At 47.8% G+C, this 18,320-nt stretch overlaps 7 protein-coding genes across 7 annotated transcripts in view; 2 read left to right on the top strand and 5 right to left on the bottom strand.

The window, feature by feature from the left end:
* Positions 1 to 851, top strand: part of MCYG_05127 (small G-beta protein GPB) — a gene marked incomplete at both ends in the record, with an annotated part of 1,344 nt that extends 493 nt beyond the window's left edge. The window contains 4 exons of the mRNA XM_002845212.1: positions 89 to 472; positions 518 to 610; positions 660 to 779; positions 831 to 851. Of these exons, the coding sequence (XP_002845258.1) occupies positions 89 to 472; positions 518 to 610; positions 660 to 779; positions 831 to 851 (618 nt within the window). The remainder of the gene's footprint in view (positions 1 to 88; positions 473 to 517; positions 611 to 659; positions 780 to 830) is intronic.
* A 1,931-nt stretch (positions 852 to 2,782) lies between these two features.
* MCYG_05128 (uncharacterized protein) lies at positions 2,783 to 4,735 on the bottom strand (the record flags this gene model as incomplete). The annotated part of the gene is made up of 7 exons (XM_002845213.1): positions 2,783 to 2,818; positions 2,995 to 3,320; positions 3,386 to 3,453; positions 3,520 to 3,902; positions 4,190 to 4,374; positions 4,429 to 4,570; positions 4,634 to 4,735. 7 exons carry the CDS (start codon positions 4,733 to 4,735, stop codon positions 2,783 to 2,785), a joined length of 1,242 nt encoding a protein of 413 aa, XP_002845259.1.
* A 4,757-nt stretch (positions 4,736 to 9,492) lies between these two features.
* MCYG_05129 (uncharacterized protein) lies at positions 9,493 to 10,303 on the bottom strand (the record flags this gene model as incomplete). Its single annotated transcript, XM_002845214.1, has 3 exons — positions 9,493 to 9,847; positions 9,949 to 10,182; positions 10,227 to 10,303. The coding sequence occupies 3 exons, from the start codon at positions 10,301 to 10,303 to the stop codon at positions 9,493 to 9,495; spliced, it is 666 nt and encodes a 221-aa protein (XP_002845260.1).
* A 398-nt stretch (positions 10,304 to 10,701) lies between these two features.
* On the top strand, positions 10,702 to 11,731 carry MCYG_05130 (phosducin; the record flags this gene model as incomplete). The annotated part of the gene is made up of 3 exons (XM_002845215.1): positions 10,702 to 11,361; positions 11,481 to 11,656; positions 11,716 to 11,731. The coding sequence occupies 3 exons, from the start codon at positions 10,702 to 10,704 to the stop codon at positions 11,729 to 11,731; spliced, it is 852 nt and encodes a 283-aa protein (XP_002845261.1).
* A 791-nt stretch (positions 11,732 to 12,522) lies between these two features.
* MCYG_05131 (transcription initiation factor TFIID subunit 14) lies at positions 12,523 to 13,856 on the bottom strand (the record flags this gene model as incomplete). Its single annotated transcript, XM_002845216.1, has 8 exons — positions 12,523 to 12,611; positions 12,677 to 12,797; positions 12,857 to 12,988; positions 13,047 to 13,192; positions 13,252 to 13,403; positions 13,582 to 13,603; positions 13,677 to 13,710; positions 13,848 to 13,856. 8 exons carry the CDS (start codon positions 13,854 to 13,856, stop codon positions 12,523 to 12,525), a joined length of 705 nt encoding a protein of 234 aa, XP_002845262.1.
* A 924-nt stretch (positions 13,857 to 14,780) lies between these two features.
* Positions 14,781 to 15,725, bottom strand: MCYG_05132 (ran-specific GTPase-activating protein 1; the record flags this gene model as incomplete). Its single annotated transcript, XM_002845217.1, has 4 exons — positions 14,781 to 14,851; positions 14,914 to 15,025; positions 15,118 to 15,354; positions 15,426 to 15,725. The coding sequence occupies 4 exons, from the start codon at positions 15,723 to 15,725 to the stop codon at positions 14,781 to 14,783; spliced, it is 720 nt and encodes a 239-aa protein (XP_002845263.1).
* Positions 15,726 to 16,199: 474 nt separating this feature from the next.
* Positions 16,200 to 17,999, bottom strand: MCYG_05133 (conserved hypothetical protein; the record flags this gene model as incomplete). Its single annotated transcript, XM_002845218.1, has 1 exon — positions 16,200 to 17,999. The coding sequence occupies one exon, from the start codon at positions 17,997 to 17,999 to the stop codon at positions 16,200 to 16,202; it is 1,800 nt and encodes a 599-aa protein (XP_002845264.1).
* Between the last annotated feature and the right edge of the window lie 321 nt (positions 18,000 to 18,320).

Genomic DNA, 18,320 nt, shown 5'->3' on the forward strand with positions numbered 1-18,320 from the left:
CAACTACGTCGCCTGCGGTGGCCTCGACAACATCTGCTCCATCTACAACCTCTCCTCCCGGGACGGGCCCACCCGCGTCGCCCGTGAGCTCTCCGGCCACTCGGGCTACCTCTCCTGCTGCCGTTTCATCAACGACCGCCGCATCCTCACCTCCTCCGGCGACATGACCTGCATCCTCTGGGACATCGAGTCCGGAGCCAAGATCACCGAGTTTGCCGACCACCTCGGAGACGTCATGAGCATCAGCATCAACCCTACCTCCAACGACGTCTTCGTCTCCGGCGCCTGCGACATGTTCGCCAAGCTGTGGGACATCCGTGTCGGCAAGGCCGTCCAGACCTTCTCCGGCCACGAGTCCGACATCAACGCCATCCAGTTCTTCCCGGACGGCAACGCCTTTGGCACCGGCTCGGACGACACCACCTGCAGGCTATTCGACATCAGGGCCGACAGAGAGCTCAACGTCTACCAGGTCAGTTCACACACACACATATATATATATATATACTAACCTCAGCAGAGTGACCAAGTGCTCTGTGGCATCACATCGGTAGCCTTCTCCGTCTCTGGACGGCTGCTCTTTGCCGGTTACGATGACTACGAATGCAAGGTACGTTTGGACGGCGTCCGCTCTTGATACAGTACTGACCGGTCGACAGGTCTGGGACGTCTTGAGAGGAGAAAAGGTTGGCTCGCTAAGCGGCCATGAGAACCGAGTCAGCTGTCTCGGTGTCAGTAACGACGGAATAAGCTTATGTACAGGATCGTGGGACTCACTGGTACGTTCCGTCCTTGTCCTTTTTCTTACCGTTGTCTGACAGCCCTCCTAGCTTAAAATCTGGGCGTGGTAAGCCACCTACGCTTATCCGCATACATACTACCGCCTCGTTCGTCTTTTTTCTGTCTGTTTGTCTTTCCTGTTTAACTATGTCTTGCTCATCCTCTGCTTCTCCTTTCTTGCTCTTGAAAAGTGGAACTGGGCCGGTCTATTATCCTTTGTCTCCCTAAAATCTTTCATCTCTTATACATGACGCTTCACATCACACCTCGACATGATCTTCTCTGGCTCACTTTATTCTCTTCGTGTTTACTTTTTGGCTTGGAGCTTTACTACTTTACACCCCTTACCTCAGAAGGGGCTAATCGTCTTCAACTCGTCCCTTTCTCTACCCTCCACCCTTCTCTTTCTTTTGACTTCTTTTTTGATTCCCCCGCCGCGTCAAGCCATAATCGCCATCCTACCGTCCGTACCATAGCCATGACCATCATCAACCTCGGTCCCCAGGCCTTCTCCCCATCTAACTATCCTATACTACACTATACTATACTTAACCTATCTCTCGCTCTCTTTCTCTTATCCCACTGTCCAAGTCCGACCCATCGATCTTATCCGTCTCTTTGAAGAATCATCTTATTTAACGTTCTTATTCTCTGCGGAGCTGCAACGCTCCTCCGTAAGTGCTCTTCTCCACGAGGAACACAACTAGGCCATCTGGCCTCCCACATACCAAACACTCTACCTCCGGCCCACTCCCTGCCTGCTGTAACTCATCCCTACCAACGGCTCTGCCCACATGGACCCTTCAACGTCTCTATACCCTCGAAGTGACGTGGAGAGCCCACGTATATCTGCTCTTTACTCCCTTCAGCCGGGTCGATGGAACCGGGCCCTGTAAGCCTCTTCTCCGGCGTGTTATAGTCCATCTAACCTCCGGACCGAGAAACTAGTTAACCTTGTTGAGCCCGTCGCTTTACTACCCATAGATGTCTTTGGAGGATATATGGGATACTACGCTGATATCTCGCCCTGGCGACAGCCACTTCATGACCGAGCAGGAAACCCTGCAGAGAAACGTAAGGTAAACACAACAAGGAGGCAAAAACAGGGTCAAGGCGTGTACCCGCCGAGATGTGGCTGTACGATACACTGGGTCGCTTTCAACGAAGAACGCTCTGTTTTTCCCACCGTGTTAGCTGTTGGCTGTAACTAGTCCATCAAGGTTGCAACGGCGAGGTCGACCGTAGCTTGATCGCTGGCTCGTTGGGGAACACATCGAGCCATGTCCGCCGTACATTCCGACACGGCATCTCTGGAATTACAGAACCAGAATCCCATTCTTGGTCATCCACTCAACGTCAAATTCATTATAGCCCGCAGAAGCAGAGGCAATGAAGAAGCAGAGGCAACGATCTTGCAGTGCGGAACCAATGGCTTGAAAGCTCCTCGTCGAACGGCTCGAAGACCACGGCGTCGTAGGGGCCATCTTTACTGGCGCGAGCGGCCAGTTCAGGGACGAGGCCAGCCCGGGCCGGAGAGCTTAGAGACTGTCGTTATAGCCTATTGTTAGAAAGTGCGGGACCGGCTCTGCTTACGAGCAGGGAGCAGCGTTACTGACGTGAAGCTCAAACTTGGTCTGGAATTCATCTAGATATGTCTTGTCCGTGAACTCCGGATAGCCCAGGCAGAGCACTTTTGCTTTCTGACGGGCCACTATCTTGTTATCCTATCCACCGAGGAGATACCTTGGACGAAGAGTAATGCGCATTCTGCGAACCAGGGAATTACTACGGTATCTCTCGGTTGTGATCCGAGGGGCATCTCGTATTTCTCCGCACAAGAAAGCATTATATTATTATTAATGTCATAATCGATCGATACCAATCATCATCCTTAAAAAGTTTGGTGATGCCTTGTATGCATCATGCTATCCATTTCTATATCCCCTGTAAACAAACCTCTACGGACCAGCGGGACCGACCCACCGTGTCACCACCGGGTTGGCTAGGGTTTGGGGCGTTGAATGCTTGTTTCAGCCATCTACAGCTATCAATATCCATAGCATCAGGACCAGCTTATCACTACTCCGTAATCCCGTCACTATAGTGGAATGCTATTTGAAGACGAAATTTCATTATAACTATGTAATACAGCCAGCGTGCTAGTAGTTAAAAGGGTATGCTTGTGCGTGAAAAGGTCTCGCCCCAAAATCATACTCGCCTCCTGTCAATCTGGACCAGGTTTATGCAAGACTCAGCAGGACCCTCATAGGACTTTACCGTTGAATTCACGGAATAAGTGACCGTTTTAGAGATGTAGTCGTCTCTTGACTGCACCAGTGTCTCCGAATTAGAGGTGAATCCTCCCTTGGACGTAGATGCATCCGAAGTATGCAAGCGTTTTCGGGATACTGTCTCGGTGGCTTGGCCGAGTAATTCGGGAGCGTAGTGTATGAGTAGCGCTCGAGTGGCAGGTAAACAGGCACAAACAACGGCTATCTGGCATTCAATCATAGACCAGTAGTTCAGAGGCGCCATCTCATCTATAGTGGATGGTCAGCGGTAAGAAACAGGGACTCGACATTTGGAATGGTTGTTAGGTACGTACAGGTAGGATTTTTGCTCGGGTCGTGCTGGAACAAAACGATCACTCGCACGATTCCGATAGTCGTTACCCTATCAACCAGGAGATTGATTAGTATGACGAAGGAGAGAATGCGTAAATCGAAGGTATCAGCTTACAGTAGGCCCATTCCAAACATCAATGCGACCCCTACTTTTTTGCGGTGAGACAACTTCAACTTCACAACCTCATATACAGGCATAGACACCATAATGGCGTCTACCGTAATATTGACAAAGCCGTTGATATACGTCGCAGTCATGAAGTTAATGCAACGTCCGGTCTCCTCCATTTTCCATGCCGTCCAGGATAGGTGGATAGGAACGCAGTGGAAGGCGTCAACCAGTATCCATGTGATTGCGATAGCTGTGTTGATCCCTATGATGACATACGTAGCGTAACGGAACGTAGTCGACTGGAAAATTCGTAGCAGGAATAGACCGACGGATATTTTAGCAAGGGATATCAGGGCTTTATAGGCTAAGACGTATGCATAGAAGACCTGTTCAAGGTTAGCATGTCCCTGTTCCCCCCCAAACCGTTAGAGGGCCGACTGACCTTGAAGGCTATTGTTATATTCTCCTGAGGAACAATATCCCATATGTTTCTTCCAAAGCCATAATGAACCACTGGGAGTTTACGTTAGAATATACATCATAAATATTATCTGAACGATTGTGCTTACTTTGTGTGTGCAGTGTATATATCACAACGGCAAGCACCTACAGGGCAGGTTAGTAAAAGGCACAGAATACAGATAACAAAAGCCCATAGTGAGATCGGTCTTACATATGCTACCATTATCGTATAATCATCAAGACCCCAGTTGCCACCTAGGTGCATAATTTTGGTAGCCATCCTGATCGAGAAAAACACGGTGGCAGCTAGGAATGGAACGAGTGTGCCAGCGTCTACTTCAGCGTATCGCGGCTTGATAGGAATGTTGCAGGCCCTAGAGCTGAGGTATTGCGCCGCTATATCATTTTAGAACGTTGAAAAGATATTGACAGAAGGCGAGGGGGCCGTACTCAGCGCTTCACTTGATGTGCAATGTGCCGTTGTGCATTTGGCAACTTCTCCCTGGAATACCTTGTCTGCACAGAGGCAGGTTAGGTCGTCCTTCGAGCATTGTGTCAGAGAGCCTGCGAGGACTTGATTTTTACAGTCGGCCTAAAACATGCGTTAGAGGAAGTTTTACCTTGAACAAAAAGCAGGAGATTAAGGGGTACATACAGCACACCGAGGAAAGACTTCTTCTCTAGGAGCCAAGTGCGAGGCAGCAAGCGGTGACGCCAGGGCTATTGAAGCCACGCTCAGTATCAAAAGGAAGCGCATTTTGATGTCAAAACTTCAACTGTCAGCACAGCAAAGCAGAGACTGCTTGAGAAGACGAGAAATATAGCCCGCCATCAGGTGAAGTGACCTGTGGGCGAGTTAGAACTATATGTTTGCCGGACATACGGCGGCAACATACTTGCTCTTTGCTTTTCTCGAAAGATGATAGAAGCATTTCGACCGCAGGCCCTTTTTCCCGAAATGAGCAGGGATCTTGACATCGGCTCCAACTTCGCGCAGCGACTATTGATCTTAGCGCCACCAGGCGAAAAAGGAGACCTGAACATTAATTTCCGAAGCCAATGGCTGGGTATAAACGCGATTCGATCGAGCAGAGATCACTCAATGATTGCCCATCCGCCACCGCTACTATCACACTAGCTATGCAGACTCTTTGCCCTCTCACGGGAGATGCGGAGAATAACTGGGTGCCTACCAATGAGTTAGGGCTGATCGACTGTATCCGGTAGCCTGGCTCGATGGTTTGCATACTCTGGGTATCTTCTAGTAGGTTGATGTATCATTTCGTCCCGTAACTCTTAGCGGCTTTGATCAGATGGTGTGTACACCAACATAAGCACTTCATCGACAAAAAAGCAACGAGGACCGTCGTAGAACACGTGAAACTAAAAGTCTCCTTGTAAGCCGTTAACCTCTACAGAGTAATGCAGTCGAGTTCATAACGGTGGAGATTCCTGTTTTGACAGCGCTGATAGTGTCTGAAGATCGCAAGTTCTTTGAATGAACTCTAGCCGCTCGCTATACAGGAGCTGGACTATTAAGTAGTATATGTTCTCTTCTGGTTAAATCGTAAGATCCATGTCCCTGAAGCTCGAATTTAATAGCAACAAAGCATCCGAAGGCTCGTCTTCCGACTGGTTTGTTGGCCGTGGAAAATTCACTAATATATTACTGGACAGGGATTAAAATACGGGGATTAAAGGGGAAGGCCGGCAAATGAACGAGAAAATCATCAGCTCTTTTTCCCTTTAAAGTTGCTAGGGAGTATCTTACTTGGTAGCTAAGTAAATAGCGTATCGATCACCTTGGCGATGAAATAGCTTCATCCCGGATAGAAATACGTTACGGTGTACTCCTTTAACTTTGGGTTATCTAGGTATAAAAGACTCTGCGTCTATGTTGTGAGAGCTTAGGCAACAAAAGATGTTAGATCATGTTGAACACTATAGTGCAGATGCTGTTGGCTCCTTTAACAGTTATTTAAATGAGACGGATCCCTTGCAAAGAATGAAAGAAAAACTCTCACCTACACATTTTCATCGCTATAGGCCTCTTAAATCAAGCTACCAAACCGAAGGTTTCGGTTGGACGGCTCGAGTCCCCCTTATTACCTTTATCCTCTAAGTTGAGGAAATATGGATAACTCTCGCGTACATATCACCGCTAGACGTGCTTCTAGGAGGTGTGCGCATTCGGATTGGTCTGTGTTCATTCATAAAAGATGTGCATCTCTGCGTCTATTCGACAAACACACCTTTCGGTAACAAACACGAGGGGGCCCAAAACGATCCCGAGATATCCTAAACTCCATAAGAAGGATGGTTTGCGTGTCTGAGAGCTAGTATATCGTATGTTGAGTGTTTGTACGGAGGATATGTCGAGGGACTATAACCACAGCTGAACCCGCCACGGTCGTTATCTGCAGGTGGCCAGGGCTCGGGGCTGTGGTAGCACAACCATGTTTGTAGAGTGATAGTCTGAAAATAACCACTCTATATAGATAAAGATGAGTCATGTAGCCCAGCCTTCATCTACTTCACGAAACAGGGCAGATGAAGGCACAGAGAAATGCTGGTTATGCGGCAACAGTGGAGGGAGGCGCTTATATACTTTGGTTGATCCGGTTTAGATCACTCTGATTGGCTGGTTGTTTATGTACAGGCATCGAATCTTGGCATTTAACACGGTTGGGTACGAGAAATCAGACATGGGATTCTCTCTCTGCGACGTGCTCAAGGGTAAAGATAAAAGTTGCGAAAACACCAGGATGGATATTCTCTGCGTATCCCCCTCCATTTAGGTGAATGGGTTACATAGTTAATGGTGGTAAAGCTGCCAGTGACTAGCAAGTCTGATAGCAGTGCAATCTTACCTCCCTTCTTCGAGCCCCTCGTGGTCAATAGCCTGGATAGCCCTCTAGCCTATCTGGCCGGTCAGGACATTATTATATGTGGCCTGTTCTCATATGTGCGTTGGAAATATACTTCTCCATTGGGTCGTTTGGGTTTGACCGGAGGGTATACCCTTTAACGGCAGAGGGGACATAATCTCGAGACTTTTAAACCTTTATCGAAAGTGTTAAAACTTTTCAAGGCCCCATATTCTCGCAGGAGAAAGAAGTTCAGTCTCAAGGTCAGTCGACTATATATATTTAGTCGATATGCTGCTGGACATACACTGTAGCGATGACATGGTTTAGAGCTTGGGAGAAGGGGTATATGTAAACACTCCGAAGTTGTTGGCTGGGATATTATTCTGTGCCATGACTTGAATACATAGTACGAGGAAGTACGGCTTAGGTGTCAATGTTCCGAATAATATCCGACGAAAAAGTTGATATCTGGGTTGATGACACGGGTGGTGGCCTTTGAACGCAATTTATATGGCCTTTTTGGTGAGATTTTGATATAGGTCGTTTTATCGCCGCTCAAGAAGAGTCATAGACTCGGAGATAGTGCATTGCCGCTGGCGTGTTCTAATACAATAACTACCTCCTAGGTAGTGATCCTCTATTCTATTAAACGTTATCATCATCATCGTCGCCGCCGTCGTCGTCATTATGACTTATCTCTGTCGCCATCGTGACTAGTCTCAAACCGTGGGTTGAGTAGTGATGACCAAGGATCAAATAGAAAACAGCGCGCTCAAGAGAAGTCACGATTTCAACGTACTAAGACCCTTCTTCATGCCCTCGATAGGCTGGAGAAGGAACAAAAGATAGATATAAGTACTATTATTTCTTTACTGCCTTGATGTCGAGCATCCCGAGGATGTCGAGAAATAACCCATCTACCAACGATTCGTTACCGCGTTCGCAACATATCTCAATCTACGGTAAACGAAGGTTCTATCGCCACCACCGCTCCCCACGGTAGGTCTCTTGCCCACTATATATATAACTTGGTCTGGCGCTGACCTTTACTTCTTTCATATCTATTCTCTTAACCTCCGATGATACTATCTTAATGGATACCCCATTCGGCGGCGTTATGTATCTCAGTAAAGACGATGTCTATCCCAGCAGAAGGCAAGCCTCGGAAATGGGTTGAATAGGGGGTCTGGTTTGGTCAAGACCCCGAAACTGTTCCTCTAGCTAGGACATATGGGTCTGCAATTTGGGACTGAAGGAAGTATCATTTGTTTTTTTCGGCTCCTCGACGATAATAAGATGGGCATTGGAGCAGCTGCACAGGGTTAATCTGGCGTGGTTATTCGATGTGCGAAGCCGGTTAGACATACGGAGTAGCTATCACTATACCCTTCCCGAGGTACTTGAAGTTCGTCAAACTTCGATGAGCATTGACCTGGTGGTTTATCCCAAATGTAAGGACTTTACTCTGTTAAGTTAGGCCGGTAAAAGGGTGGCATTTCAGCAATTAGGCGTTTAAGTTATAGATAGAGGTTAAAGCAGTAAGGAGTGCTGCCTTACCCGATTACAAACAATACCGGATTGGGGAATTGGGTGAGGTACAGAGTAAACGGGGGTGTCACCAAATGTGCTGTGTGGAAAAGGCGGCCCGTTACACTTCGTAGCCGAGCCACAACGCCCAACAAATTATCTGGGTCAGATAAATTCCTGAATGCATCTCTCTTAGATTGCTGGATATATACTAGAAGTAAGAGGGCAGGGCTTAAAGCGGGTATAACTCCGTAGAAGACCACAAGCTTGCGTGTGTGTTTGATATCGCAACTCGAACGCGAGGCCAAAGGACGAAAGAACCTCGGTAGTCATGAACCTGCGCGAGAAAAAAAAAAAAAGGCCATCCTCCGTATAGATGTATGATGCAGCAAGTGATATGGAAAGTTGAAACGGCCAGCGCATGTGTATATGTCGGCAGTTGAGTAAAAGGAATAACGTCCGGTGAGATAATAACTCATAGTATTATATAGCCGAAGCCTGGCCCAGCGATCTTACTATGTATAAGAGACAGCGCTGATCAAGCATATGTATGTTCCTCCCAACTATAGCCGGGCGTAGCACAGAGGAGCGGTCTATCCGTTTCACGAACGGTGCTCCGTCAACGGCCGTACTCTTTACAGGCCGTACAGGCCGATCGACGATCTGCCCATGTATAAGGCGTGGTTTATTGCCAGGGTTGAGCGCGTTGAAACGATCGAGAGATGCATCTTGCTGTCTGCATCGTGTCAAGATGCCTGCAACGGCGGAATATGCAGCCCAGCTTCCGATGCACAATGGAGGAAGCACAAAACCTCCGCATCAGGTCGTTCGAGCCTCTCTGCATGGTTGACTTTCGCTTGGTTCCTTGGTAGCGTGTGTTTGTTCGAACCTGAAACCAAGCCACGCGACAGCCAACCCCCCTGGATCGCAAGGTGGATTCATGTTGGACAGGCTGGAGTTGGCAGGATGATTAAACATCTTTTCTTCCTTATCTTAAAAAAAAAAAAAAAAAGCCTCGATCCACGTGGACTTGGGCGAAGTTCATGGCTTGTTTTCCCCTTTTTTGTCTGGTTGATGATGGCCCTTCGACTTCGATTATTGACATGGAAGGCCCCAGTTAAAGCATCCACTGTCGTTGCATCTCTGCCTGTATGGACAGAGTATCCATATCTGCAAAGAGGACGGAGTACTCCGTAAAAAACTGCCTCCTCAAAGGGCGAAAGACGATATCGGCGACATTTGCCAGCACAGCGACGACCCTCAGACGGTGATATATCAGTTTCCCATGTGCAAAGACGGGAACGTCCGAGATCAACACAAGAGTCACTGCGTAAGCCTCTTTCTTCTCTTCTCTCTCGTTCCTTTTGACTGTTCCGTGTCTCTTGCGTGTTCGTGTTTCATCGTAGACGTCCAATGCAGGCGATAACAATGTCCGCCATGCCAGCGCTCTGTCCCTTAGGCGCACCCAGTAACTGGTTTTTAGTAGAAAAATAGTCAGTATGGAGAAGAACCAGGGAAAAGAAAACCGGAAGAAGCAAAAATAAAAATAAAAAAAAAGGAGTTCAAAACTGACCAGTTGGATACGAGAAAGAAGAATATAATGTCACCCTTTTTTCTTTTTATTCGCCTCCCCTTGGACAGGTTTCTGAAACAGCGTCCCTCGACTCGCTCTCCTCCTCCTGTGTCCGCTCGTCCTGCTTTCGACCTTCGACCTTCTCCCGCTTCTTCTTCGTCCTCGTCTTCGCCCGTCTTTCCGGGGCTAGAAATCTCTTCAGATCGTCTCGTCCCTTTTTCCCACTCCCGCCATCTGCGTCTCTAGAAACAAGAATTAACCGGTCGTCTTAGCTGGACTTAGCCCCCTTGTTCCAGGTAGAGAAAAGGATAGATATTCTCCATCCGGCTGCCCAACCACGGGTCTCGTAAATCATCCCATTGGTTGCCCTGAAGAGGAGAAAGTGGGCGACCCAAGGTTAGTTCTTCTTCTTTGCTTCTTCTTCGTCGTCTTCCTCTTCTTCCTCTCTGGCGCAGTCAAAGCGGACAGACCCGAAGGCAATAAACACATCACACCAGCTAAGAAAGCCCCTGACAAGAGAGGACAGAAGAGAAAAGAAACGGCGCCAAAAAAGACAAGTCGATCATATCCCTTAAGCTCATTAGCAGGAAAATATAATACCCACCCAAGGGCTCGTTTCCACGGTTTGCCAGCCAGGTCAATCGACATAGTAGTACTTGGTGACTTAGCACGGGAGTAGTGTGCATACATATATATATACGTCCAACTCTCCCCCGCGAACGGCCGCCACCCCCCCTAGATACCGATTCAACCATGTCTCCCGCCCAAGACGAAGCCGACGCCCTCCTAGACCACAAGCAAAAGCCATCAGCCCACCCAGAAGACCTTGCACACTTCTCTGGAGACGAAGACAACGACGTCGACCGCAGCGACGAGGAAGAACACAACGAGAAGCGCACCAACGACGCCGCCGCAGACTCAGACGAGAGCGAGATCGACTTCTCCAGCACCATGATCTCCAAGCCAGCTACATACCACATCCCTTCTACCATCTACGACGCCAACACGGGGCCCAAGGGCGTCATCGCCGATGCACAGTCCTTTGAGCGTGCGAAGAAGCGCTCGTTCCGACGCACCCTGACCTCTCCCGGCGCATTCGACTACAGCAACCCTTTCTCCCGGGGACAGACCAACACCGGAAACGAGAAACAGAGCAAGAACAGCAGTAACAGCAACTATATACGTCGTGGCGCCAGTCCCGGTGACTCTGAGGACAGCGACGAGGACGAGCGGTTCATGCGCCAGTGGAGAGAGGCGCGCATGCAGGAGCTTCAGAACAAGGCTACTCGTCGAGTCAGCCCGAGCAAGAGACGGTATGGCACCGTCGACACCGTCGATGCCACAGGGTACCTCGATGCCATCGAGAAGGTCACCCCAGACACCGTCGTCGTCGTCTGCATCTATGATCCAGAGGTCAGTCACTATCCCAGCCACCCTACACCCACCTCTTAAAGTCCTTTACTGACAGTGTGTGATAGTCTACCGAAAGCTCGATAGTAGAAGACTGTCTTATCTCGCTTGCACGTAAGCAGGCTACCACGCGCTTCGTCAAGTTGCACTACGAGATCGCCGAGATGGACCATGTCACCGCCCCGGCCCTCATCGCCTACAGAAACGGTGAAGTCTTTGCCACCATCATCGATGTCCTAAGCCAGATACCGGATGGACGGGGCTGTAGCTCTGCTAGCATAGAGGCCTTGCTCATGCAGTATGTTTTAGCCCCTTTCCTCGACCTCTTTTTACACTTACTAATTCGATACTCTACAGACACAAGGTTCTCTAAACACACATTAATCTCTCTTTTTTTTATCTCAACGTCATGATTCCCATTTTCCACTCATACCCGTCATGCATTTTCTGTATCAATATTCATCTCACATCATACCCATCGCTTTTTTCATTTTTACTTTCATTTTCTTTTTCAGTCACTCTTACTGTTCCTTGGGAGGTGGATAAGCGCCGGTGCACCTGGTTGGTCTCATGGAGGTGTTGCTTTTCTTTCACGCCTTGATTCTTTACTCTGGCAGTATGGAACCTGGCACCAAAAACATGGAGGATCTTTCTTATTTCTTTTTTGCCCCCCCCCCCATTATTTTCTTTTAATTTTCTTCGGTCATGTCTCTCTACCTTTGTTAACCGTGATGATTATTCCCCATGCACAGGCAGTACTGCTATGGATTTACAAGCAACACGATCTTTTCGATGACTAGCTATAAAATAATCTCTATATCTCCATGTTTCCTCGATCACTTCGTATAGTCGTACTTGAAGCGGTGAAGAATAGCCGACTCGAGGTTCATAACTAACATCAACTCCGATAATAGACGGGTAAAGATATAGCTGCAAGAAAGGCAGCACAAGGAATACTAAAATATGCAAAAGGGCCTAGGTTTCGAAATTATCAGAATAGGTGTAAGTCTTCGTCCAGTTTGTAACGCCACTTTTATAGATGCCAACTGATTTGGGGTGGTTCGGTGGGTTTCGTTACTCTGCTCTCTCCACCTTTTGTCATGTTTTGGTTCCTTTTCTGTTCTCTTCCAAGACGGTTTGGTTCTCTATCTAGATGGCATTAAACTATACTACTCCCTTTTCTTGTGTAAAGTCCCAGAGCATCCTTATCAGAGTGTCGGGGAGGGTATATAAGTCAACATGGAATTCTCCCTCTGTGTCGAGTTAGTTCAGCAAGCGGTCGAGAGGGGCAGCTTGAAGGGCTGTGAAAAGTTCTTACGTTCAATATCATTCTTGGTATACGAGTCCGAGGACTTATTGTCATGTACCATCTGGACAACCTGGAGCAAATCGTCTTCTCCCAGCTTCTGCAGACCGTCTGCTAACTTATCCATATCGATCTGAACACGGGAAATCAGCAGACATTTTTCATCTTATCTTTGTATAGAAGCAAACTTACGTTCTTATCGACTCGTTTCTTCTTCTTAGAGGCATCGTCCTGGCCTCTTTTCTTCACTCCATTCTCGTCGCCTGGAACAGGGCCGGACTCACGTAGCAGGGCCAGGAGCTGTGGTTTAGGGTTTTTGAACGTCTACGCCGGATAACGTTAGAATGGTGTTGAGTGAGGTATATAAAGCGGTGATACATACAATCACATGCTTTGATTCATACTTGTTGGACTGGAAGTTCAGGTCATGCGTGATGAGGTGATCCTTATCTGCGGCAGTCAAGGAAATCTGCATATCAAATTCTCCCCATCCTTCCTCCTCAATTCTGAACGGAGGAGATTTTATAGCTACCATGGATCAGCAATTTGCTCAGTGACAAGAAGGAGGCGCCAGGCAGTTAACGTACCCTGCGTAGCTCTGTCACCAAAACTAGGATGTAGGTTGTATGTTACTTTTGGGAATAAGGACGCGGGAATAGACTCTCCATGCTCGTTCAGGAGGTATATCTCGACAGACCAACGGCGGAGTGGAAAGCCTTCAATACCGGAATTCGGGTCCCTGTGAAGAAGCATATCTGATTAGCCTGTGTCTTCGTTGCCCACGGATCGAGCATGGAAACTATATCCTCGGACTGTAGGAGAGTCCAGCGCATCGTCGATATAGATGTAACCACCACCACCACCCACGGTAGAGCATGCAGGTATCAACAGGCATCATGCGCCAGACAGCCGCGTACATCCAGACCATGTAGCCACCGGCTATTCTCAACCCATACAATGAAAAATCGCAAGATAATGAAGAGAGAAAGAAAAGGGTGTACGAACGATATACGTGACTCCGTGACGATTTTAATAGTGCGCTTGACCTAATAGTTATAGGAAGCTGGGTCAGCATTTTCCTATCTTCCACCACCCCCGCCGCGCCTATATGCAGACGCGATTTTGACCTGAGCCCGGCGAAACAGGTCGGGATTGACATCGCATAGGCCATCGAGACACTTACATCCGGCATCTTGAGCTTTGCCTGTCCTTTTTCCTCTGGCAAGTGCCTTAAATGTGTCCCTGCTCGGAGTCGCTGATGCTTGTTGAAAAGACAAGGTGTGGGAGGGGGAGAAGGTCGTTTTTTTTCCCCGTTCTGCTTTCAAGGTCCTGCTAGTGATATTAATGAGAGGAGACCACACAGGCTCACATTGAGTAAGGAAAAGGAGAATAAATGGGGAGAAGAGCAGCTGGATATCTAGCCGTATATAAGTCTTGCTTCTTTTTTCTCTCTCTTCGTGATGGACGCTCTTCTTTTTGGTGGTTGGAAGTTTTGTATGAGGTAATCATCTTTCTTTACTCGAAGGAAAGAAATGTTATATATATAAAAGGAGAAACACGGTGAATCAACATCGATAAATGTTTATTGACTACATGCTTAGAGAGATACGGAGAAGTAGATAGGCTGGAATAAAAGACATCGATTTGTTACGACGATTATTATTCCCCCAAAAGTACGGAGAATGCCATATCCGCTCTATGACGGCCGGGTCAGGGAAGCGGGAAAGGGGGGGGCGACTAGCTCATTGAGCTCCTTATACATAGGGAGGATAGAGCATCTCATCAAGGGGTGCAGTGTCAGGGCATTGCATCGGGGTAGGTTGGATTCATGGATTGCATGGTGGGATATGGGAGGATATGATGGGCATGGGGGGGATGTGATGGATAGTCTTTAATTTCTAAATAGAAGTGTGACATGGGTACGGGCTCTTGAAAGATGACGGTATGATAGCAGTGTGATTTACCTTGCTAATCATCAAATGTAGGAAGGATATTGGTGCTAAACGGTTATGTTTTTTGATGGCGGGTTTTGACTGTCATTCTTTTTTTTGTTGCCTCCTCTCTCTCCAAATCTCCTTAAAAATCCAATGGTATCCTATTAGGAAGCATGGTTGATCTATTCCTTGCCGAAGAGCAAGGCGTTCTCTTCCTGGGCTTTTTCGAAGGCTTCCTTGAAAAGAGCAGCGTCTAGAAATACAGTAAGCACTTGACCTTGAGCCTTTGAAGGAAAAGTGTAAGAAAGAACTCACTTTCGCTGTTGGCAAAGCGGATAGCCAGTGTTTGGGCCTCTGGTTCACCCTCGCTGACATCTGCAGCGGCATTCCACACCCAGCTTCGATCACTACCGACGTTTGGTGCCAGCTTCATATCAGGCACAACTATCACACAGATCAGCATTCACTCCCTTTAAATGTTTACAAATTAATATGCTTACCATAGTGGTTAGCGCAGACCTTCAAGGTCTTATCTCTTCGCATAAGAAGTCTGGTCTTGTGGTTCTCCTTGTGTTTCAACAACTTGACATCACCAGTTCCACGCTCCTTCCACTCCTTGCTCTGCCTGTCGAATCTGAAGAGTTTGGCGCGCATCTTAAAGGTCTGCTCTTCGAGCTCCTCGTTGGTCTTGATCTCAACCTTCTCAGTCAAGCGGATGACTGGCTCAAAGTGCACATCTGGCTCCGCCTCGACGTCCTTTAGGGGCAGTTAGCAAGCGACAAGACACTAACAGTTGATGACAATAATAAAAGGAAAAGAAAACTCACATCATCGTCTTCAGCCTTCTTCTTGGAAGAACCAGATGGCTCCTCAGCATCGTCCTCCTGCTCCTTTTTCTCCTTGGGGGGACCACCGCCGAACATAGAGAAGACGGAGTCAGTCGTGGCGGGCTTGCTCTCCTCCGTAGCAGCAGGCTTGTCACCCTCTACGGCAGCGGGCTCCTCGGTCTTCTTGGAGGCATCTTCCGTGGTCTGTTCGGTGGTGGTGGTCTCTTCTTTCTTTTCCTCAGGGACGGCCTCTGGAGGGGCAGTGGTGGTGGGGTCGGTCTTTTGGTCAGCGTCAGACATAATGGCAGAGGGACAGAGAGTGACTGAAAAGAGAGAGCTGGTTGTAGAGTGACGAGCTGATATATACACTATACAAGGCTTGATAATGCTATATTTTCCTTAGATTAAAAAGGAGGAAGAAGAAGAAGTTGATGTTCGAACTCGAAGGAATAAAAAAAGGTGGAAGGTTTGGTTTGGGACTAGCGCGGGTTTTTTTTTATATATATTATTTTTTTGCCCCTGGAGAAGAGAAAGCTCCACCACCCAAGCAACAGTTCGCATCGGAGGGATGGGATAAGTATATATAGTGGACTTATTCCCTACAAATCATGATCAATGATAAACGGCTACGGTGCTACTGCAAAAGGCATGTATAAACCAAGCGTTATTCATACACTTTTCATTCCAGGGTTCCTCCGTTTTCAACACTACATGACTGTATAACTGATGTATTTATTTACATAGTTAATATTAAGTTGACAATGTAGGGTTGTTTCATACGTCTCGGGACTTAGCCCCCAGAGAGAACCCAAAAGTGGGAACTTGAGCCCGGCTTGCCCTTTCTTGTGCGGCTGACAAGATACCATGGACAGCTTGCTGCGCTGATTTTGCTTTCTGCTTTAGCTTGCTCAAGGGAGAGTCCAAGCGTCTCATCGCATAATGATATAGGCTATTCGAAAGGGTCTTTGACTTGGTTACCGCGTTTCTTGCAAGGTTGATAATATCATGAAGTGAGTCGTTGATAGGGGTCGTTTGATTAATATTCCGGCCCCATATATCACGGAAGTTTTTGAAGTCAAAGGTAAGTTTAATGTATACCTTTGGTAGCTCATTCTGAGCATCACTGAGGTTTTTACGGAGGGCCAGTGATAGTGACTGAGTGGCCTTCTTCCAGCTAGCTATTTTCAACCATGGAGTGCCGAAATCAACATTGGTAGTTTTGTTGATTGCTGGCCTTGAGCGTGAGGAGACAATCACGTTTATCGGACCATATGCATCCTCGGGAGCGAGCCGGAGGGCAAAAACGCCATCGAAGAGCTTATAAAGATCAAATAGGAGGCTTTTATCAGCTCGAGTCACTTTGATATCAAACTTTGAAACATTCTTCCCTGATGCAAGTCGAGCCGGCAACCGGACAATTACATGATAGTCGCCAACGACATGGACTTGTACATCTTCTGTTTCTTCCTTGCTCTGAATGTTTGCACAGGATAGCTGCGAGATGAAGTCATCCATGTTCTGACGTGCTCGGGAATTGGATCCAAGGTACTGTACACCCTCTGGTGAAGTCGAGAATACTGGAGAATTCTCGCATAGAACTGGGGTGGCGATGGGGGTGATTATTGTTTGAATCGTGCCAGTAGCCACACTTTCGTGGGCTCTAGATGAGAGTCCGAGGAGTTGGGCACAGCCTTGGAAGACAACAACCGCTACGGGTTGGAGGTACATGAAGACAGATCCTAGTGCCATAACAAGACTGATCGCCATAAAAAGACATATAACCAACATCATGAAAGGAATAATGACTTCATGCATGTTCTCGTCAAGCAATGACATAAATTTCATCAGAAAAGTTTTTTGTTTCGGGCATTTCTGTTGTTTGATAGGATCCTGGTGATTTCCAGTTTCCGGCTTGGGGCGAGGAGGAGACATGGCATTATTTCGAAGAGCATCATAACGTGGGGTGCTTATAACCTCCGGTAGCGCAGCCCTGTCGGCCTCGCTTAGGCGATTCAGTTGTGAGAACCTGATAGGGGTAGAAGCTGAGTCCTCATCACCTTGTACCTCGGGAGCCTCATCGTCCTGGTCTTCATTATCAAGTTCATCTAGGCTTGAAGTTGAGACCCAGCCATCAGATTGCATGTAGACTCTGCTTCCCTCAGCTACACGTTGGCCTTCCCCATATTCCTCATTAACTAAGTCCGGGGTTGAACCCCAGCCTGACGGAATGGCAACACTGCTCCCACCGTCAAGCTCATCTTCGTCCTCATACTCGTGCTCGACATCGTCGTAGTCGTCGTCGGTATGGGTCAGGGACGGAGTGACAAGGGATGGCGTTTCAGATGTGCTGCTAATTTCATCTACGTCTGTGATGCTGCCTTCGCTGCTTCCGTAGTTCGAATCAACACTGAGAGTATCGCTTATCATGCTATTCCGGATGAAGGATATACGGTTTGCACCGATAGGACGGTTATGTGAACGAGAGTCAGGCTCGCCGACTACTGCCCAGCTGGTGCTGCTCATGGGGCTGCTGGGTCGCCCGTCTTCCTCCTCCATAGCGGGTTCTGACGTCATCGCTTCTTAGAATCGGCGGCTGTTATCAAGGGAGATGTAAGCGCTGGAATCCCTCCGCGTTAGCTGCTGTTCAGGAAGAGAGACTTCAAGGGCATGGAATGGGGCAGATGAGAAGTAGGGAAGCTGTGGCTGGCTGACTTTTAAATACAATAACAAATATAAAGCGGAGATAGCCGGCTATAGAGGATGCATAAAACGATAGACGACGCACACTTTACCTTTTCAGCTCTTCGAGTTGTCTTTTACGTATCTGATAGTAGGATTCGGTATGATATGGCCAGTTGTTTCAAGTTAATATACGTGTTTTGTGCGTAGGATGAG

This window comes from Microsporum canis, genomic scaffold (assembly GCF_000151145.1).
Source record: "Microsporum canis CBS 113480 supercont1.5 genomic scaffold, whole genome shotgun sequence".
NCBI classification, from domain to species: Eukaryota; Fungi; Ascomycota; class Eurotiomycetes; order Onygenales; family Arthrodermataceae; genus Microsporum; species Microsporum canis.